Source organism: Leuciscus leuciscus (assembly GCF_965113295.1).
Source record: "Leuciscus leuciscus genome assembly, chromosome: 7".
In the NCBI taxonomy this organism is placed as follows: domain Eukaryota; kingdom Metazoa; phylum Chordata; class Actinopteri; order Cypriniformes; family Leuciscidae; genus Leuciscus; species Leuciscus leuciscus.
Window position 1 is genome coordinate 2995190 of NC_138731.1, and position 23178 is coordinate 3018367.

The 23178-nt window shown below is 41.7% G+C and overlaps 2 protein-coding genes across 6 annotated transcripts in view; one reads left to right on the top strand and one right to left on the bottom strand.

Moving 5' to 3' along the window:
- Positions 1-12056, bottom strand: part of LOC309503336 (radial spoke head 10 homolog B-like) — a 51232-nt gene extending 39176 nt beyond the window's left edge. For 3 of the 5 annotated variants that reach the window (XM_082176130.1, XM_082176131.1, XM_082176132.1), the window contains exons 1-17: positions 11768-12056; positions 11605-11680; positions 10473-10541; positions 10187-10360; positions 10002-10087; positions 9784-9904; positions 9522-9698; positions 9317-9449; positions 5586-5710; positions 5300-5489; positions 5110-5215; positions 4948-5027; positions 4666-4811; positions 4476-4583; positions 4247-4393; positions 4004-4058; positions 3772-3913 (exon numbers count right to left, since the gene is read on the bottom strand). In XM_082176130.1, coding sequence (XP_082032256.1) covers positions 3772-3913; positions 4004-4058; positions 4247-4393; positions 4476-4583; positions 4666-4811; positions 4948-5027; positions 5110-5215; positions 5300-5489; positions 5586-5710; positions 9317-9449; positions 9522-9698; positions 9784-9904; positions 10002-10087; positions 10187-10360; positions 10473-10541; positions 11605-11680; positions 11768-11931 — 2099 coding nt within the window. In that variant the 5' untranslated portion in view covers positions 11932-12056. Of the gene's footprint in view, positions 1-1158; positions 3691-3771; positions 3914-4003; positions 4059-4246; positions 4394-4475; positions 4584-4665; positions 4812-4947; positions 5028-5109; positions 5216-5299; positions 5490-5585; positions 5711-9316; positions 9450-9521; positions 9699-9783; positions 9905-10001; positions 10088-10186; positions 10361-10472; positions 10542-11604; positions 11681-11767 lie in introns of those variants that run through there. The other 2 variants (XM_082176129.1, XM_082176128.1) reach the window with 2 other exon arrangements.
- A 6289-nt stretch (positions 12057-18345) lies between these two features.
- Positions 18346-22621, top strand: LOC309503451 (E3 SUMO-protein ligase ZBED1-like). The gene is made up of 3 exons (XM_082176284.1): positions 18346-18799; positions 21567-21717; positions 21824-22621. Exons 1-3 carry the CDS (start codon positions 18495-18497, stop codon positions 22241-22243), a joined length of 876 nt encoding a protein of 291 aa, XP_082032410.1. The 5' UTR covers positions 18346-18494; the 3' UTR covers positions 22244-22621.
- The last annotated feature ends 557 nt before the right edge of the window (positions 22622-23178 follow it).

Genomic DNA, 23178 nt, shown 5'->3' on the forward strand with positions numbered 1-23178 from the left:
CAAGAAAAAGTGAATTCATTCATTGAGAAAAGGATGATTGTTCCTGAGGACAAAGATAAACCAGAGGTCCCAATCCATGCAACCCTACATAAGAGCAAAGCTAAAACATTTGCATCTCTGTATGAAGTGGCCAAAAATCCTAAAATCAAAGACAACAGAACCGTCGTAAAGGCTGACCGAAACGTCCTCAAACGCCTTGTTACGGCCTATGAGGCAGGTCGTCCATTTGACTTACCAGCTGTCCTTAAATACAAGCTTCTGCCAGTTCCCATATCCCTTTCTGAAATTAATGGGACCCTTCGCACTGGAAACAAGTCTGTATTGGTAAATAAGTTAACAGAAGACATAGTCTGTCCTGAGGCTATTGAACTTCCCGACATGTCATCTTGCCTCATCATAGATGGACAGGCACTGGTGGTTGCCCTAGGAAAGCCAGACAAAGCAGTAACATTTGGAGATTTGGCTGACACATTTCTCAGAGCAGTATTGAAAGCAAGATGTTCCTATAAATGGATAGACGTTGTGTTTGACAGATACAGAGAAGAGACCATCAAGGGTGCTACCAGGACACGACGCACAAAAGCAGCTCAACCAATCAAACGACTTGTTGAGGTTCGTGATGTGCATCTTCCGAAAAACTGGACCAACTTCCTGTCCCTCCCTGACAACAAAGCTGATCTTGCCAATCTACTCTCTGAAGAACTATGTGCTCAGGCACCAGATGATAAAGAGATAGTTGTTGCTGGTGGGTTCAGAGACAAAGAAACGGAGGTTAGGTCATCGAAAGCAACAACCAACCTGACTCATCTGAGAGCCACACACGAAGAGGCAGATACCCGATTGGTATTACATGCAGTGCACTGCCAGTCAGACACAGTAGTCGTGTCATCTAGAGACACTGATGTGCTTGTGATTCTGGTTTCCCATTTCCCGCACGTAGCATGTAAAAAACTCTGGCTGTTGTCTGGTACCACAAGGAAGCCACAATATATACCCATTGATGCTGTTTTTAACAAACTGCCAAAGGATTCAGCACCAAGCCTTGTAGCATTTCATGCATTAACTGGTTGTGATACCACATCATACATTGCAAGTCACACCAAAAGTACATTGTGGAAAGTCTGGAAAATGCCCCATCAATTGCTCAGCAACCTCGAAATTGGTGATCTCACGGAGGAGACTCAAAGATCTTCAGAGGCTTTTGTCTGCAGAATATATGATGTGCATAAAACAGACTCTGTTGATGCAGCAAGGCATATACTTTTCTCCAGGACAGGTAAACCAGAAGCAATGCCGGCGACAAGCGATACGCTCCACTTCCATCTGCTGAGAGTACACTACCAGGCAATGGTTTGGAGAAATGCTCACTATGCCACACCTGAGCTTCCTTCACCCTTGGACATGGGATGGAAACATGGCGGTTCAGGACTACAGCCCATTCTTATGTCACAGAATCCAATACCTGAAAGTTGCCTGGAAATTATCCTGTGTACCTGTAAAAAACAATGCACAACACGCCAGTGCAAATGCCGAAAATCAGGGCTGTTATGCACTGCAATGTGTGCATGTCAGAGTGATGACCAATGTCCTTGTTTAAATGTGGAGTTGTAGTCCTCAAGTATACCAAGGCAAGGGGTAACCAAAGAACTTGGAAAAGGACTGCAGAAAGAAATACTAATCAAAATGAAATTACAAAGACAAATGGCACACAAGCAAACTAGAAAGGTATAAAAACTATTTACCAAAAACTATTTACAGAGGGAGTGAACTACAGAACTAAAAATCTAACAGAAAAAAGCAAAGCAATTAAGCTACAAACATGAAAGAAAATATACAGAAACAAGATGTGATCTGTAGATCTGTTCAAGGGAAGTTTCATGGTGTTTTTTTTCCCTATTCACCTGGGTTTTTCCCGTCTTAGAATTTAGAGAACAAATGCTTAATTTGCATAAAAAAAATGAAATCTCAGACAACTTGCAATGGTGTTTTTCTTAGTTATTATGTAATACGGAATACATCACATATCATATATACACTGGGAACATTTAAGAGTGATATTGATTGAATATGTATGTCGGCCTTAAAAAATGACTCAAATAATGCTTAATTTCACCTTAAAAGTTGGTATTTTGCATATATATATATATATATATACATAAAAAAGGCAGTGACCCTCCATTATATCTTTGCTCTGACCCTTGACTATCGATCTAGAAACTTAATTTCCTCATCTTGATTGCCTACTTACAAAAAAACTAGGGGAAAATGGTCCAACGACTGAGCAAGATAGGCAATTTGGCGGCCATTTTGATATGCAAATTAGAAGGTCAAAAACTCAAAATTTCGCTTGGGTACCATTTTTTTGGACTCAGCACCCTAGAAATATGTAAGGTAGGCCGGTTCCCGACTTGTACCCATAAATGCTCCTCACTTCTTATAGAAGGCCATTTTTCTGAAATCCGTCTAGTCTAATGCTAGAAACGTGAATGAAAGATTGGTATCAAAGAGCACACCCAGGTTCCTAACCGACGACGAAGACTTAACAGAGCAGCCATCAAGTGTTAGACAGTATTCTAGGTTTAAAACGTGAGGAAGTTTTTTGTCCACTAATTAGAATCTCTGTTTTTTCAGAATTAAGTAGTAGGAAATTACTAATCATCCCATTTTTTATATTAGCTATGCATTCCGTTAATTTTGTGAATTGGTAAGTTTCGTCTGGGCGTGAAGAAATATAGAGCTGAGTATCATCAGCATAACAGTGAAAACTAATGCCATGCTTCCTAATGATATCTCCTAAGGGTAGCATGTACAGAGTGAACAGCAACGGTCCTAATACTGAGCCTTGTGGTACGCCATACTGAACTTGTGATCGATAAGACATCTCTTCATTTACTGCTACAAACTGATAACGGTCAGATAAGTATGATTTAAACCATGCTAATGCAATTCCACTAATGTCAACATAATTTTCGAGTCTATTTAAAAGAATGTTGTGGTCAATAGTATCAAATGCAGCACTAAGATCGAGTAACACCAATAGAGAGATACAACCACGATCGGATGATAGGAGCAAATCATGTGTGACTCTAATGAGAGCTGTCTCAGTACTATGGTACGGTCTAAATCCTGACTGAAAATCCTCACAGATTTCGTATGTTATTAGATCGTATATTCAGCAGTTTTATCATTTGCTCATCTGTATTATATCTGTTTTTTATTTGTTGATCAATTAAATTTTTAACCTTAGATGGGTTTAAACGTTTTTTGGATTTCCAAATTCGGGGAACAGACACAGTCTCTGTATGATGATATCTAGGTGAAAGAGGCTCTATGTGATGGGATTTATCTGACCTCGGTGACGTGAGACAGCTAGCAGACGGTCGGTTTAGCCAGTCTGTCTGCTTCCTGACCTGAACCCCAGATTGTCATGTTTGAGCTCTAAGACTATGTGCCATATTACTAGAGAGAAGAGCAGCACCATCCCAGGAGGGATGAATACCATCTCTTTTCAACAGGTCAGGTCTGCCCCAAAAACGTTTCCAATTGTCTATGAATTCTATATTATTTGAATTCTACATTGTTTGGTCACATGGGTCGTGGGAGAAAGGTGCGAGTGATTAACATTATTGTTTGGAAACTCTCTTTCCATCTTCGTCTTGTCTCTCCTCAGCCTCCAGCTGTTCTGTATGTCTGAAAATAATTGTAAATTATAAAAATATGGGCTTCAAAAAACATTTTTTTAAATCTAGGGGATTTTTTTTTTTTAAATACCTTGCTTCGTCAGCATCTGCAAGACCACTTATGTTCTTTTCTCTCAGCTTGAGTCTCTCCTCCTCCAGCTTCACACTGTGCTCATATGCAGGGAAGAAGGTCTGAGTGAAGAACTGCTGTGTTTTCTGCATCCAGTCCTTCTCTGAGGATATGAAATTAGCCCACTATTAGGGATAAATCAGAGGCATAACTAAGATTTTATTCATTTACATGAATTTTCCAGGTGACAAACCTTTGAAAGTAAGCACAGGACTTTGTCTTTGCTCCATCTCCACAGATAGGGATAACTGAAACATTTCAAAAGATAAGAGCACCTTAATAGAGACAGTCTGGTTAGCTTTCACCCCAGCTAAGATAATATCCACCGGAATGTGATACTGAGTGGTATCTACAAATCTCAAAGGATTTTGTACTGCCAACATGAGAGAAAATGGCTGAAATTTCATTCTTAAAAATTGAAAAAACAGGCACTGACTTGAAGTGAACTTGGCTTTGTAATATTATGCGTGGTGTCGTCCCAATGACTTGTGTCGTCAGTCTGGCTCTCAACATCAGTCTGGATTCTCTGGCCTTTCACCTCAGCACAGCCCAACAATGCATCAAAGAACTCCAGAAAGCTCATCTACAAACACAACAATTTGTCATATCAAATCAAAGTAATATCAACCAAAAAAAAACAAAAAAACATGAGTTCAGCTGCTGACCTCCAGGTCCAGGTTGTTGTGGATTCCATCATTAATTGCAGGACTGTCCACAGAGAGGATCTCTAACACTTTGGACAGGGTTAGCTCGCTGTCATATAAAGAGAGGTCCTGTGAACAGGACTATGCATTAGAATTATGTGTGAATAATTCTTAGTAAGTTGAGACTAGATGAAAGTAAGAGGCCTGTTACCTTAAGCAACCAGACAAATTGCCTTGCAGTCAAGCTTTGGTCAGGCCGGACAGAATTTGCTTTACACAGGGCCTGGTAAATTTCCAAGCATCTGTCTGAGTAGTGACATGCAACTGAAGCAAGGACAGGATGGCAGAACGGAGAGCCTAAAATAAAGAAGTACATTTTTAATAAAATATGTTTTAAAAAAAATAATTAATAAATAATAATAGTCTATGTTTAACAGGGACATTCAAGAGAAGTTTTAATAATACAATCATAATATAATGTGTATCTCTCTACCTTTCACATTCTTTGCATTGGGAATGATGTTCTGCTTCATGAGCTTTGAAAAGCATGCTCCGAGTATGTTCTGAGAGGACCTGTAACATCGCAAGTGATCTGTGACTAGATGGAAACTTTCAAGAACATAAAAAAATCCTATCATTTTAGGAAAATACTCACTCAATATCTTTGTGGTAAGCATGATATGCTACAATGATGATATAGCTGATACAATCTCTCGGTAGAATGGCAGTGCAAGGAGAATAAACCTGATCTGGATTCAGATCTGGAAGCAAAACTTTGATTACAAATAGTTTATTTGATATAAAGAGAAAACATCACAAACCATAATTATGCTTAAAGACATTACCAGCGAAGAGATGATCTATTTGTGCTTGCGTGATGCCGTGCTGGTGAACTCTACAGTCCAGGAGAAACCGAGAGAACTGCAGGTAGGTCAGGGGGAATGTTTTGTCTGGAGATTTCTCATGTCCAAGGCTGCTGTAGAAGCGATATATCTCCCTTAACAAACCAAAGTATCTCAGCACTACAAACTCCACCTGGACAGACGGAAATAAAACAATACTTACACAGCACACCAACACAAATTTGCCTCTGGATTTACCCTAGGATTCATTTCAAATAAGGTCAAAAACCTGTTTGAGTTCTTGATCTCTGTGGTCCTCAGGGACTCTGTCTAACAGAGTATTGATGTGCAAAACCATGTCAGATCCGAGTGCTGAGTTTGTGCTTGACTGTGGAGATCTTTTGGATGAATCATCTAATCAACAGAGATAAAGTATTAGAAACACTAAAAGTAAAAAATTATAATAAATAAAACCTCTTGACATACTGTAAGGGACATGAAATTGAGTAAACAGTGTTTATAGTACACTATCAAAAAATTCTGATAAGTTAACTCTCTCTAAAGGTTTTTTATTTATTATTTTTTAGAATGACTGTTTACGGTACATCGCCATGCTATTCACCACATACATGCATAAACGGACATTCACTGTTCATTAGAGTTAAAGGATAATTCCGGTATTTAGCACTTTGAGTCTCTTTTCTGGTTTGTTTTTCAAAACTGTGCAACTCACCAAGTGGTTAGTGATGTTCGTTGATGTTCATTGATGCTCCAAAACAAGTAGCGTAGCGAAATACAGTTTCTGTCGTGTTTTATTTAGCATTTATTTATTTGCCATTTTATAAAATCCCATTGATTTCTGTTGGAGGACTCATTGCTCGATGATATTACTGCGCTACCGGAAACGGAAAAGACGCTTCAGACTCAAATATCGAGCGGAAGTTTATACGCGGTTGTGAGGTATCTGAAAAAATAGTTCCACTGTAGCAAATAACACGGATTGAAATCATACATTGCGCCGATATATTCGTTTTTAATCATCAACGAACACCACTAACCAATCGGTGAGTTGCACAGCTTTGAAAACGATCGTTAAGGGTTGTTTTAAGGACATGTTAGTGCATGCCCATAGACAGCCACTCTGAAGCGGTCAAAGGCGATTCTACACGAGTCAAAGAGTCGAGACAGGATCCATCGTCAACATCTCTGTGTCCAACACTCTAGTTCATCCAAAACAAACCAGAAAAGAGACTCAAAGTGCTAAATACCAGAATTATCCTTTAACCTTTTTTTATTCAGGGATCAGCGAGGATGGCCGATGTGAGAGTGTTTCAGGTCATTTGATGGAACTGTCAAATTAGATATTTATTTAACCAGCACTTGTTTGATTAGATGCACTTTTATGCTTTGCTTACTTAAACAAATGGTTTTCTGTTTCATACCTTCATTTAAGCTTGTTAGTAGGTACAATTATAGAACTGGCTAATAGATGAGGTTTTATCGAAATTGATTGAATGACAATGACTAATTAGTAATGTTTTGTTATGAATGCAATCATCATTTTTCTTTATGAATTTTGAGTTTTTTGTATAATTATATTTTAATTAATATACAATTGTAATCAAAAGTATTCAACCCCCACTGCAAATCAGGTTTATTGGCAACATGTACAGACTCTCAGCTGTTTACAAAGAACAAATCAAACAAAAGTAATTGAAATAGCTCAACACAACAAATGTTTTAGGTGATTTCCACAAATTCAACTGAAAATGCAACTTTTAATGACTTCTGCAGTCTCACAATTATTCAACCCCTTTATGGTAAGCATCTTTAATACTCAGTAGCACACCCGTTTGCTGTTATGAGCTGATGCAAACGAGATGTTTAACCAAACACCATACAGCTTCTGGCAGTTCTGGCAACTGTACACTCACTGGCTACTTTATTAGGTACACCTGTTCAACTGCTCGTTAACGCAGCCAATCACATGGCAGCAACTCAATCTCAGAAAAAAGAGAAAAGATCAGGTGAGTGGCAGTTCTGTAGACGAAAATGCCTTGTTGGTGCCAGAGGTCGTAGGAGAACGGCCAGACTGGTTTGAGCTGATAGAAAGGCAAGAGTAGGCGAACTCAAATAAGCTCTTGTTACAACCGAGGTCTGCAGAAGAGCATCTCTGAACGCACAACACGTCAAACATCGAAGCAGAACGAAGACCACACTAGGTGCCACTCAGCTAACAACAGGAAACTGAAGAATAATTTAATATAATAACAAATGTATATAGGCAAGAGTATATACAGGGCTCCAGACTGCGACCAAAATTTGAGAGTGTGCGACCAGTAAATTGTGGAAAACGTGGAAGGGGCGCATCAATGAATCCGGAATGTGTGGCAGGCCAATGAGTGTGAGAAGAATAGGGAATGGCCACTATAACTGGCTAACGTGCGGAGGGGAAGGGTCCTAGAGGTAATCGAGCGCGCGTAAACGTCTGTGGGAAGGAAACAGAGACAAATATCAATGTCACAGACACAGTCGGATGATGATTCAGAGTCAGAGGTTTGTGAGGTGATAAAGGCCCGAACCCACCATTTTCGGGAAGACTGGCTGAGAGAGTTCAGCTGGTTGAGGTACTGTAAGGAGACAAACTCCATGAACTGCGAATGTTGCAGTCGCTACCCCAGAACTGCGGGGAACACGACGTTTGCAGACAGTGCAGGCACTTCGCAGTTTAAACACACTACGCTAGTTAGACACATTCTCAGCCTCAAGCATAGAGTATGCCGTGACATGTTAATAAATCAAAATAAAATGAAAGCGGAAAAAAACTGCGCTACTCATTTCTGCTTCACGGACCGTTTAATAGTTCGAACCAATAATAGACAGCGCAGAGCTTCTCTCGCCAGTCGCGGGCGGATCTCGATCACGCAACACCGTCACATCGTGGACATCCAGTGAAGAAATCCATTGAGTTCACGACAGAATTAATAACATCGTTGCGAGATCCAGTGAGAAACATTCAGATTCAACGCAGAATTCTGTTATAAACCACATCAGATCAAACAGCGCTAACGTGGAAACCAGGAGAAACATGTGCCATGAACGAACAAGTTATAGAAGGCTTTAGGTCCACAGATCAGCAACATTCACCACGGATTTAATGTAGTAACACTAACTGTAACGGTATACTGTGGTTATAACAGTAGCCTACACATATCTTTTTCCAGCACTTCAAAACTATAATATCATATTTAAATGTTATTTTTAATGTGTTGACCAAAACATTTTTCTTCATCCTTTAAAGATTGTCCCTATTTATAAAACTAAAAGTTTCAAGAAGTAGGAAAACTCACACTTATTTAAAAAATACAACAACAAAAAAGAAAGATTAAATTACCATTGTAAACATAGAGGCTATTTGCTTATTGGCTATTTTCACTCCCTAATAGCTATTTTGTCACTCATTTTGCTTTTGAATTAATATTAAGGCATTATGAATAATAATAATTAAAGTTAACTTTATCTATACACCTCAAATTAAGCTCAGTTCTGTGTCATCCCACAGTGCTACCAAATACTTTCTGTAGAACTTAAAATAAAACTGCACATTGTAATTTTTGTACTTTAAGTCTATTTATTATCAAAGCATTTGTCAGTATTACAGTTATTTGGGGGGAAATGTGAATAATTGCATTGCAAGGTGATTTAAGGTGTGCCTAACATTTTAAGTCTGGGGCTACAGCGCTCCTAATAAAAAAAGTTAGTCTGGAGCCCTGATATATATATATATATATATATATATATATATACACACACATTTATTATTTTATAATAAATGTAAAAATTATACATTGTAAACTACATTTATATATAAATATTAATTTATACAATTCAGTTTAGCTATGTAGGAAATCAGTTGCTAGGGACAATGGTCAACTATATAGTTTAGTAGCCATTAATTGACCAATCAGAATCAAGTATTCCAGAGAGCTAATGATATTTAATTCTGGTCATGAATATTACTTGATGCTTTACTCTCTTCTGGAAGAGAAGTCGTGACCCCACTCATGCCAGGAGTGAAGGCAGGAAATTCAGCCACGCAGTCCTTATGAAACTCCCCTTCATACACCCGTCCATTTTCACAAGTGTATTTCCCCTGCAAAAGACCATCTGTAGTGTTAGAATCTCACAACCATCTCACATCTCCATAGTTTGAAAGGTGGTTTACCTGTCCATGTTTCTGGTTGTGTTTCCACTCTCCACTATACACAGCCCCACTGGCATATAAGAACTGTCCCTGACCATGACGCAAGCCTTGAGCGAATTCTCCCCTGTACTCGTTCATACGAGGGTACTGAGAACAGGGAACTCTTTTACAGAACCATGTGTGCGTTCCTTTTCCATCCTGCATTAAGTAAGTACACAATTATACAAAATCATAATGTAGGAAATGACCCTAAAAATAAGGGCTAAGTTAGTAAATGACAGACCTGGATGCCATTCACCCACTGTCCACTGTACTGCTGATTCAACTGAACCCATCTCATCGTTCCTTCTCCATGTCGGATATTGTTCCTCCATTGTCCTTCATACACATTGCCAGATGGGTAACTTAATGGGAAACAAATATATTTATATTTACTTCAAATATTAATTTATAAAGAAGGAAAAAATATATATATATAAAGAAATGATAACTATCACACACCACCGCTTTCCCCAGCCCTCTATGCTGTTGTTCACCCAGTCTCCTTTGTACCATGATGTGGATGCTTGGTTATAGTAAATTACACCCTGTCAACATCACAGGACACCAGTCAAGATATGTATTATTATTACATTTATTATTACATGTGAGGAAAGTTGAGACAATAGATGTGTGTATGCACATACCTGGCCTTGTCTTTTGCCCAGATACCACTGGCCTCTGTACACAGAAGAGGTTTTGGAGCATGTGTACACCCCGACACCATGACGGATACCCTGGTATATCTCCCCCTCATAAGTGCTGCCACTCAGCCAGGTGTAAGTCCCGTGTCCCATGGGAACGTTTGATTTAAAATCCCCCTGCCACAACAGTTATGAATAATTAATGTCTCCAATCAAAACACTGGGGGGTATTATGTGACTTATCAAATCCTAGCTAATGTCCATCTTCCTGTAAGAACTCTTTACACACCTGATACTTTACACCGTCTGACCAGATGTATTCACCTGAGCCGTGCATCAACCCATGTGAAAAACCACCCTAATGAATGCAAAACGGTAGAAACAATGAAATCATGTTTGGTAATTTAAGGTTTTCAAGCACAATCTGTAAAACTGGGCCTAGGGTTCAGTTCTGTGATCAAATATATTGAATTTATTTTTTAAATGTTCATCTTTCCTCCCTTACAAACATTCATACATACACTACCGTTCAAAAGTTTGGGGTCAGTGAGATTTTTTATGTTTTTAAAAGAAGTCTCTTCTGCTCACCAAGGCTGTGTTTATTTAATAAAACAGTAATATTGTGAAATATTATGACAATTTAAAATGACTGTTTTCTATTTTAATATATTTTAAACTGTAATTTATTCCTGTGATCAAAGCTGATGTTCAGCATCATTACTCCAGTCTTCAGTGTCACATGATCCTTCACAAATCATTCTGATATGATGATTTGATGCTCAAGAAACATTCATTATTATTATCAGTGTTGGAAACTGTTGTTTACAATTTTTTTTCAAAATTCTTTGATTAATAGAAAGTTCAAAAGAACAGCATTTATTTAAAATATAATATTTTCTAACATTATAAATGTATTTACTGTAACGTTTGATCAGTTTAACTCATCCTTGATGAATAAAAGTATTGATTTATTTGATTTCTTTCCCCTCAAACATAAAATTCTTACTGACTCCAAACTTTTGAACGGTCGTGTTTAATGTTACAAAAGCTTTAGATTTCAGATAAATGCTGTTCTTTTGAACTTTCTTCATAGCATCATGAAATAAAAATGTACACAACTGTTTTCAACATTTATAATAATCATAATGTTTCTTGATCCTCAAATCATCATATTAGAGTGATTTGTGAAGGATCATGTGACACTGAAGACTGGAGTAATGATGCTGAACATTCAGCTTTGATCACAGGAATAAATTACACTTTACAATATATTCACATAGAAAACAGCGTTTTAAATTGTCATAATATTTCACAATATTACTGTTTTTGTTTGTATTTTTTATCAAATAAATGCAGCCTTGGTGAGCAGAAGAGACTTCTTTTAAAACATAAAAAAACCCCTGTTATCGTTCATCACTCACCTTGTAAATGTGTCCACCTTGAAAGTAAGCGACACCTTCTCCATGAAACATTTCTCCACACTTTTCACCCTCATATCTGAGGAAAAAAAGATCGCAAACACTACAAACACCTGTTTTATTTGTCAACCAATCTGAGTGTTATCATTTCGCAAGAATGTCTAACCTTATCACGTTTGTATGGTGAAGAATGGAAACTTTAGGGCCCTGATCATCATGTTCAGTGTGCGGACACCATGCAGAGCTCGAGGAGTCTCGTCCATCCTCCGACACTAAACTGGACTTGGAGGACTCAACTCCACTTCTAGTTTTGTTTACTTTACTTAACATTGGTTCTAGCGTAACGTTAGATCTGTTAGATCAGAACTTATTTTTTGTCTTTTAGCCTTCGCGCGCGAGAGAGAGAGAGTCAGATTTATTCGCTAGTTCACCTGTGGGCTGTACACGCGTTGCTAAGCAATGTTACAGTACACACTACCGGTTGCTAAGCAATGTTGTAGTACGGCAAGTTAGAAGGGTCAAAAAAAATATAGCGAGTCTTGATTAATGTAAAATATGATTAGGGACCGAGGCTAACCGAGGCATTTTTTTAGACAACAAACAATATTTCTCACAGTAGTTATATTTTTGAAAGTCAGCTTATTTTGCAGTAACACTTCACAAGAATGAACAATACTTCTAAAGCATTTATTAATCTTAACGTTAATTTCAACATTTACTAATACATTAATACAATCAAGTGTTGTATTTGTTAACATTAGTTAATGCACTGTGAACTGACATGAACAAACAATGAATACAGTTTATTTTTATATAAATAGAATAAATAGTTCATTTAGTTTATTTTTTAAACAGGGTCCCCGCGGATCCTTAAAAAGTCTTAAAAGGTCTTAAATTAGATTTTTTTCATTTAAGGCCATAAAAAGTCTTAAAAATACAATAATAAAAAAAAAATCTTATTTTTACTTATGAAAGGTCTTAAATTTTAGATGACACTTTGACTTAGACTTATCTAAATGCTTTCGAAATTAAAACTATCTAATTAGCGTAGGCCTACGTATTATTTTTTTAAATTCTATCTTTGTGGATTTGCTTGTTCACGTGACAATTCGCGTCACTTACGGCAGTATATTAGCCTACGTCTGTCTCCTGCACGCGAGAGGAGAGAAGAAAACGAGTAAATGTCAGTTCAATTGTAAATTCATTCTTTATGTGTTTATGAAGTGTGCGATATTGTCTATGAACTATGATGATATTGTAATCATTGTTTTAACTATGTACGAGGCACTGCGAGTGCGAGCTGACATCACGTTTGTCTCTCATGCTTGCTTTCACTGCGTGATGTGTCAGGGCAGTTATAGATGTGCCCAAATGAGTTCTCTTACGAGAGGTCTCTCGTACTGCGTAAGATATCTTACGCTAGGGGAAAATCCTTTTTCCGCGAGATATTGAAGCCAAAAATTATCCTTAATTTTGTAATAATGCAAAACGCGTTGCGGCAGCATGCAGACATAGGCGAGGCAGCTCGCGCGCCTATTGGCTGCTCTGCGGCAACTGCAGCAGCCTATCGAGCGAGGCCTGGCGTGACGCCAGACCCAATCAGGGCACTTCGCGCCCGCTGCGTCACGTCCCGCCGAAATGGGCGTGGTCTAGGCCTATAAATATCGCTCGCAGGCAGCTATTATCTGATTTTTCATCCTTCAAGCGAAGCACACGCATCGCTGGAGCTGGATAAGAAGCCGCGCCGTCTGAAAGAGAGCACCTTCAGCGGGACTAGTCACTGAAGTCGCTGGCCGCGCCGCCTTCCTTGCCTTCCTGCTGCGCTATCCGGCGCTATATCCTTTCTCTGCTACTGTGTTTATGTATGTGTGTGTGCTCGCCGCCGCGACACACACTCCCATTGCACTAAAAGAGCTGGGCGTCTTTTTCAAGACGCCCCTTTTCCTGATCACGCAGCTCTCGCACTCGCTGACGGCGACTGCCCTCACTGCGAGTTAGTTACTGCCTATGGTGACTCTGAGGACTCACCTGGCATCCTTCTCCGAGACTGCTCCTCCGCCACCCCCCCCCCCCCCCAACCCGCAAAGCTTGCCGGTTCGCCCGCTTGCCTTGCCTGCTTGGGGGACGATACCTGTTCTCCCTCTGTTCGAGCCGCGCACACCGCGCCGCTCACAGAGGATGTCAGGAGCGGGCGGTCACGGGGCTAGCTTTCTCTCTCCCTCTGTTCAAGCCGCGCAAACTGCGCCGCTCACAAGGGAGGCTGGAAGCGGACGGTCGGGGTTAGTTTTTCTTTACGTTATAAGAAAGCTACCCTGCCTTCTGCGCCCCATTCATGCGTCACTCACCGGCGAAAGGAGAAAGGTGTGTTTTTAGTCCCTCCGAGGATGGACTGACCTTCAATTTCTCATACATTTCCCAGTTCCCTGATCATGCGACTGGAAATATCAATATTGCAGCAGGCGAGCCTGTTTTAATACAAGCGCGCCTGCAAGCATACGCCGAAGAAAGCATGTGACGCTCTTATATGCTCGTGCATCCAAAACCTTTGTGTTCCCCCCTGTGGCTCAGTGGCGGAATCATTGGTTTTCCTCACGAGAGACCGGAGTTCGAATCCCGGTCTAGCGGCAGTTAAAATTATGCCGCCAATGCTTCGCTCTGTCAGTTCCCTGAAAAGCGACTGCAGACGTGCATTTTGCAGCCAACGAGCGCGTTGCACAACCCGCTCGCCTGCACCCAAACACCGTTTCTATGGTTTCCGTGCGTCACTGGCGAAAGGAGAAAAGAGCGTTTTCTGGTCCCCCCGCGGACGGACCGACCTCCTCTTTCTCGTACATTTCTCATTCCCCTCTGAAGTTCGGGCGACTGGAAATGTCAGTATTGCAGTGAGCAAGCCTGTTGTAATACACGCATGCCTGCAAACAAACGCCAGCACGTTGACGCTCTCTTATAATACTCGCGCTAACTGAGTTACAATGTGTCTCCCCCTGTGGCCCAGTGGCAGACTCTAAGGTTTTTGCACGCGAGAGACCCGCGTTCGATCCCCGGGTCTACCGGCAGATAAAATTATGCCGTCAATGCTCGCTCTGTCAGTTCCCTGAAAAGGCGACTGCAGATGTGTATTTTGCAGCCAACGAGCGCGTTGTACAACCCGCTCGCCTGCACCCAAACACCGTTTCTATGGTGTTCCGTGCGTCACTGGCGTAAGGAAAAAAGTGAGTTTTTCTGGTCCCGCTGCGGACGGACCAACCTCCTTTTTCCTATACATTTCCCATTCCCCTCTGGAATTCAGGCGACTGGAAATGTCAATATTGCAGTGAACAAGCCTGTTGTAATGCACGCAGGCCTGCAATAAACGCCAGCATGTTGACGCTCTCTGTTTCTATGGCAACTTCTCGCTCGTTCAGTTCCAGTAAATGTGACTGTTCCAGTGTATCCTGCAGTAAACAAGTCGGTTCTGTCACCCGCTTGCCTGCACACAAACGCCGTTTTTACGGCTACCCAGATAAATCCCATAAGTGTGAATTTTTCTGGTGTCCCGGCCACGGCCGATGGTGCTTTATGTGTAAGAAGAATGCCCACTGCCCAGTGCCCATCTCTACACACAAGCACAGCCCGTCACACAGGGCTCGCGCACATGAATCGACTCAGATCGATTGCGCTTCAAACATGGTGAATGTGCCCACTAACACCACGTTATGCATGTCTCACGGTTTCTGTAAAAACGAAACCAACGTGCATTCGCTTCACTCAAGCGAACGATGCTTTCAGTGTGGTAAATGTGCCCGCTGTCCCGCGCCCACATCCACACATAGACATGACAGTTCCTACGGGAACCGCCCAGCCCTCCCCCTCGCGGTTGACCACCGCAGAGGAGTCGAGCGCGGGCAATCTGCCCGCTGTTATCAGCGTGCCCCATGCCTCAAATGTCACGAGCGCGACGCTTGTGTTACAGCACTCCGAAGCCTCCCCATCGCTGAGCGAGCGGAGCGCGCTTCGTATTCAACCCCTAGCTATTCATGCGGACGCATGGGCAAAGCTGCCCGGGGTTTCGAAGTGGGTGCTGAACATTATAAAAAGAGGCTATTCGCTACAGTTTCGCCGACGCCCTCGCCGCTATGTGGCGCGCGTCGAGACCACGGTTAAAACAGAAGTAGCACATTTACTTCGAGCCGAAGTGGCGAAACTATTGAGCAAAGGGGCCATAGAGCCTCTCTCTCAAGTTCAGAGCGAAGGAGGGCTATACAGCAGATACTTCCTGGTACCGAAAAAAGACGGGGGTCTCAGACCCATACTAGATCTAAGGCAACTGAACAAAGTGCTTGTGAAGCGACAGTTCAGGATGCTCACGACCAGACAAATCCTTGTGCAGATTCGCCAAGGAGATTGGTTTGTGTCAATAGATCTGAAAGACGCGTATTTTTCAAATACAAATAGCGTCACGTCACAGGCGATATTTGAGATTCGCCTTCGGGGGCCAGGCATATCAGTACACAGTCCTGCCGTTCGGTTTGTCCCTGGCACCCCGTACATTTACGAAGTGCATGGATGCGGCGCTCGCACCCCTCAGAATGAGAGGCATGCGAGTACTGAACTATTTGGACGATTGGCTGATTCTAGCGCAATCTCGCGCAGTGCTCATAGAACACACGACCATTTTACTCGATCACCTCGAGGATTTGGGTCTCAGTGTCAATTGGGCGAAGAGCTCTCTGTCACCCAGTCAGAAGATATCTTTCCTGGGCACAGAATTGGACTCGCTGTCCATGATAGCGCGACTATCACCACAGCGCGCGGTAGACATTCAACGCACAGCGAACTCATTTCGCTGCGGTGCGTCTGTCCCGCTCAAGAAATTTCAGAAGATGCTAGGTCTCATGGCCTCAGCATCATCAGTGCTCCAGCTGGGCCTGCTCCGCATGCGCCCGCTGCAGTTTTGGCTGAAAGCGCGAGTCCCACGCAGAGCGTGGGCATCCGGTTCGCTTCGCCTCAGGGTCAATCAGAAGTGCGTCACAACTCTGAAACCTTGGAGAGCGAACGACTGGTACCAATCAGGTGTAAGCCTGGGGACTTCCTCGAGGGTGAGAGTGGTGTCCACGGACGCGTCCACCTCTGGATGGGGAGCGCTGCTCGAGGGCAGACCGTTCTTCGGCCAGTGGTCGGAACGGGAAAAGCTCCTGCACATAAACTGCCTCGAAATGACCCACAGACAGTCCAACTGCTGTGGAAGAAATTCGGCAGAGCGGAAGTAGACCTGTTTGCGTCTCAAGAAAACGCTCACTGTCCGGAATTTTTCTCCAAGAGCAGGAACGCGCTGGCCCATGTGTGGCCCCGCCGCCCGCTCTATGCTTTTCCCCCCGTCTCTCTCCTGCCTCAGGTGATAGAACGGATCAGGGAAGAAGGATGCTCAGTATTGCTGGTGGCACCGTTCTGGAAAAACCAACCTTGGTTCCCAGTCGTGATGTAGTTAGCAAGTACTGCCCCGTGGCCAGTACCAGTGAGGAGAGACCTCCTCTCACAGGCCCACGGCTCGATCTGGCATCCTCACCCGGAACTATGGTCCCTTCATGTCTGGGCCATCAACGGGTACATGTTGGACTCCCTAAAGGAGTATTAAACACGATCACGCAGGCTAGAGCTCCGTCTACGAGACGGCTCTACTCCTCGAAATGGTCAGTGTTTTCGGGCTGGTGCACAGCCCGTGGTGTGTCACCCACAGACTGTGGTGTGACGGAGGTGTTTTCCTTCCTACAAGAGCTGTTGGATGAGGGCAGGGCCCCCTCCACGCTCAAAGTTTATGTGAGATCTGAATCGATCAATCGATCTCAGAGGATCGATTTAATAATAGGCCTACATTTTCCCTGTGAACTTTAACTTGCCGCGTCATTGAATTCACGCATGCGCGCGAGGTGGAAGGACATTAAAACAACGAACATGGCGGTCAGTAACGTTAAGCAAGCGGTTGCTTTGAAAACTCCACAAACGCTCAAAGCTGCGATCTGGCACCATTTCGGGTTCAGAAGCAATGCAGAGAACGAGCTTGACAAAAGCAAAGCAATTTGCAAAGCCTGCCAAATGGAGGTGAAGTATTGTGGAAATACTACTAATCTCAGGAACCACATGATGCGACATCATCAAGACATCATATCCAAGCCCGCCACCGGACTGCAACAGATGACACTGAAACAAACTCTACAACTGCCAACTAATTCTGCACGCTCTGTCAAAATAACTGAGGCGATTGCGGGCTTCATTTACAAAGATATGTGCCCGTATTCTGTTGTTGAGAACGTGGGATTCAGGCGGCTAATGAAGGTAATGGAACCAAATTATGTCATTGTGTCTCGCAAATGTCTGTCTGAAGAAGTGATCCCCAACATGTACCAGACAGTAAAAGATGGTGTAATGTGTAAGCTTAAGACCGCAGAGAGGGTGGGCATTACGAGTGACACCTGGACATCCATAGCTACGGAATCTTACATGAGTGTGACAGCACACTACATAGACGAGCTCTGGAACCTCGTGTCTTACGTGCTGCAGACAACCAAAGTTCAAACGGACCATCGCTCTGTCAGTCTAGCTGAAATGTTAACCAAAGCTATGGAGGAGTGGGGGCTGATGAGTAAAGACCCAGCCATAGTCACTGACAACGCGGCGAATATGGTCCGTGCGGTTGAGATTATGGGGCTAACCCACGTCGGCTGCTTCGCGCACATAATCAACCTGGCCTCGCAAGCCGGTCTCAAACTGCCGAATGTTGCACGCCTTCTTGGGAGAGTAAGGCACATCGCAAAGTTCTTTCATCGCAGTACAGCTGCCACCCGTATCCTCAAAGAAAGCTGAATGCACACAAGCTCAAAATTGATGTGGTGACTCGTTGGAACGGTGCACTAGAAATGCTTGAGTGCTTTTTAGAGCAGCAACCCGCGATCTCTGCCGCTCTGCTCTCACCTGATGTGCGGAGAAATGAAAAGGATCTTTGCAGCCTGAAGGAAGAGGACATAACAGATGCAGAAGATGTGGTCAGAGCTCTAAAGCCAATGAAGACAGCCACTCAAGTGATGTCAGAAGAAAAGTGCCCAACTCTCTCAGTGATAGCACCTCTGCATGCTCTGCTGCTGAAAGAGATGACCAGTCTCCCAGAAGACTCCAGAGTTGTTAAGGACACGAAGGACGAGATCAAGAAAAACTTAAGCACAAGGTAGGCCTCTGTGTGTGTGTGTGTGTGTGTGTGTGTGTGTGTGTGTGTGTGTGTGTGTGTGTGTGTGTGTGTGTGTGTGTGTGTGTGTGAGAGTGTGTGAGTGAGTGTGTGAGTGAGTGAGAGAGATATGAGACTATTTTACTGTATATAAATATTAGGGGTGTAAATCGGACAGTTCATCACGATACGATACGATATCGATTCTCTCAGCCAGCGATACGATATTTGCCGATACCTCAAAAAATTCTACGATACGATTCGATTCGATTCGATTCAGGGCTATATTGATCGATTAATCGATATTTAGATATTATGTTCACACAACCAGTTACATTTTTATTAACTCACAAATGCAACCATATACCGTATTTTCCGGACTATAAGTCGCACTTTTTTTCATAGTTTGGCTGGTCCTGCGACTTATATTCAGGTGCGACTTATATATCAAAATTAATTCAGACTGAGATGAACCAAGATAAAACATTACCGTCTACAGCCGCGAGAGGGCGCTCTAGTTGGCGGAGTTATTCAGAAGCGACACCATATGAAGAAAATTCAATGGATTCAGTGATGTGGAATGAGATCGCGGGAGTTAACAAAGGGAAATATAGAAATGCAAGTTAGTATTAGTAAAGCAGAGGTTAAAAGTGTGATATGGGAGAAAATAAATCAAAAGTGGCAAGAAAGTTGGGATAGAGAGGGGAAAGGGAGACACTTATATCAAATTCAAAGGGACGTTAAAGATACAAGGGTTGGAAGTGGAAATAGGAGAGAAGAAATGGTGATATCTAGATTAAGATTGGGACATTGTTTACTAAATAAAACGCTTAAATTGATAGGGAAACATAATACTGGACTATGTGATGGATGCCAGGAAGAGGAGTCAGTAGAGCATATTGTTTTGAGATGTAGTAGATATGGAGCTCAGAGAGAGATGATGAGGAATAAGTTGAGGGAGATGGGAGTTCAGAACATTACATTAAAAGGGCTATTGAGCAGTGATAGGGTTCAGACTAGAATTCTTATGACTTTCTTAAGAGAAATAGGGGTTTTTAATAGGATATGAAGAAATGTAGTATTGAGGAGGGCTAAAAGTATAAATATTGTTGTTGTCATGATTATAATAATAATAATTATTATTATTATTGTTTTGCAGAATGACTGGGAAGTGTGTGTGTGTGTGAGTGGGGAAGGGGATTTAGTCTGTAAACCTATCTTCTGGTTCACACTCCGGAGCAGAAGGTGGCGGAAATGCACCAATAAGCTGGATGCCAACCGCCGTTAAATAGTAACAAGAAGAAGAAGAAGAGATCGCGGGAGCTTGGTGAACTTGTTTACTGGTAACTTGCTTGTTGGACTCCCTGGCTTATGTTAATTTAGCCTATTCAGCTTCCCAGGTATATGTTCTTTATGCTATTGTGTAGCTGAATAACTGTTAATGTGTTGCGTTAACATACCGGACACCTACTCAGCCTGTTGTTCTGTGTGCTACTGTGTAGTTAAATAACTTGCCTTTCCAGATTAAATGTCTGTTCTTGGTCTTGGATTTTGTGAAATAAATTTCTAAATAAATGCGACTTATACTCCAGTGCGACTTATATATGTTTTTTTCCTCTTCATGACGCATTTTTTGACTGATGCGACTTATACTCCGGAGCGACTTATAGTCCGGAAAATACGGTAACATGAATGTTTAATTAAACTCTTTGAAAATTGCACACCCTCTCCCAATTGGGACATTTACAACAGAAGAGGTCATTTGCAAGTACTCCGTTCTTGTTCATTTTCATAAATCATGTTTTTTATTATTATTATTATTGTGCATTCCAAGTAATATCAATCAAACTGCAGCTGGGTTGTTTTGATTAATAATAATAATAACTTAAATACAGGTAAATTACAAAATCAAAGTTAATTGAAAGTATGCTTTAATATGTTAAAAGTTTTTTTTTTTTTTGCAGAGCAGATTCACATTTCTCTGAGTCAAACAAAACCAAGTAATTGCTATGATAAATAATACAACACTCGGTTAATCTTCGTAACGTTAATCTCCTCAGCTGACATAGACGCCTGACAAACTTTGTTGTTGTGATAACGTACACGCAGTACAGAGAGCTTTTCTCTCACCACTAAACGAACTGCTTTAGTAAGGTTCTGTGAAAATGTTTCCGGTTTTATTTTCCTTTTACGCCCTGAAGAAGATATCACGAGTTCATTGAAATTATCCACCCTCGATCACTTAGTCAGCTTTGACGAAACTCCTCTTAGCCAGCGCGTCTTTTCAAAGTGACATCTGACCTGAATACTGCGCGCTGAGTAGCTAAAACGGACTCGCGTTCACCAACAAGGGTGCGACTGCTTGTCTCTGCTCTGTAAAACATGAACTCGCGATGCCTTGACAGCGGACAACCGGCTTTTGTGAAAAAACGTAGGGTTTAGTCAGTCTTGTCAGGCGTCTATTTCAGATGAGGAGATTAACGTTATAAAGACACACCGGCAGGCGGTTGGTGAGTAAACGAAAATGTGCGCTTTGGCGGAAGGATATTACGTGAGAATGTGGAGTGTCAAAATAAAGGTGTATATCGATATTTTAAGAGTGGAATCGATGCATCGATATAACATCTAACGATACGATGCATCGATCCATATCAATGTATCGTTACACCCCTAATAAATATATATATACATAAAGGAAACTTCATTAAAGACATTATTGTCCTCCTCAGGGGGGATAAATTGATCAAAATGTGTGAAATTTAAATTCCAGGTATGTAAACAAGAAGGACATGCTGTACGTAGCTTCAGCTATTGATCCACGTTTCAAAGCTCTGCCATTCCTGAATGAGGAGGAGCGAGACAGGACCTTCTCCAGACTCCAGACTGAAGCAGTGTGTGGGATGGAGGAAGATGCATATAATGTAAGTAATCATTTTAAAAAGAAACTCAGTGGGAAAAAGTCCACTCTCTCTTTCACTCACACACACCTCCATAAAATACAAATTCTCTCTCTCTCTTCTTACACAGCAAGATGATGCTGCTGATGAAGTTGATGGAGTGGAGGAAGAGGTGGAACCCCAACCTCCGGCACCCAAGCAATTCAGTGCTTTGGAGTCTCTCCTTGGGGAAGCCTACAGACCACAACAGGAAGTAGGACCACAGAAAACTAAAGCGGCAGAGGCAGAAGACGAGATCAAAAGGTACAGGGCAAGGAGACCTGCGGGACTGCAGGACAATCCTCTCATCTGGTGGCGGGAGAATGAAAAGGAGTATCCTCTTTTGGCTCGCATGGCAAAGCGATATCTCTGTGTCCCAGGAACCAGCGTCACATCTGAGAGGGTTTTTTCAACTGCAGGTGATATCATTACTGCCAAAAGAAGTTGCCTTATACCTGGGCATGTCAATGAGCCACTGTTCCTGCAGAAGAATCTTTCCATTCCTGAGTGATGGCAGTTCACACTCTGGGTTAAGACAAGTTTAATTTCCAGTTTATTTTTATTTGCACTTTAATAGGCAAGGCCTTTTCCAGTTTTTATTTATTTGTATCTACTATTTTAGTTTAAAATGACCAGTTTACACAAATACACTTTAAAGGCAATTTAATGTCTTATACCTGGAGTACTTGAAGGTTTTACACAAAACTGTGACACACTTGTGTTTTCTAAAGGTTTTGTAAGTTCAAATTTTATTTACATTCTGTGTAATGTTGTATGTTTACTGTGAAGCCAGTAACCAACAATCTGTTTACATATGCACTGGCTTAGAATAAATGTGTTCTAAATGTTGATCATTAAAATAAAAAATAAAGGTGCATTTGCATCTGAACTGTAGGAGCTTTTTGGAAAATTCTTAATGTCATTTTTAATAATACATCAGGTTCGCGTCTAAATAATGGGTCTACTGCTGCTGATATACCTCTGTGTCCTCTGTCGTCTACACCAGTGCAAGTTTGTGAAAGCAGTTGTATCAACACTCTGGAAGGGGGATTGTTCTTTACAACCATCAATACTCCATTCATTTGCAGTTGAATGTCTATAATAATAGTATCAATATGTTGCATAACTACAGTCCTGTAATTCAGGTAACAGCTGGGAAAAAATGCTTTTTTCCAAAACACTTATCTAAATCTCGAAGATCGGATCAGATCGGATCGAATCGAATAATGATAATCGATTCAAGATCTTGAAAATGTTCATTTCGGTCACTACTGTGAACTGACCACTGCATATCTTCGTGAGTCTGCTGTCAACAACAGGCCTAAACCAGCCAGGGTACCAGTACAAAAACACAATCAGTAAAATATTTAATTATTATCAACAAAACTTTGAAAATATCTAGACATATTTTGCCAATAGTGCGCACCCCTAATGTACGGTATTAAT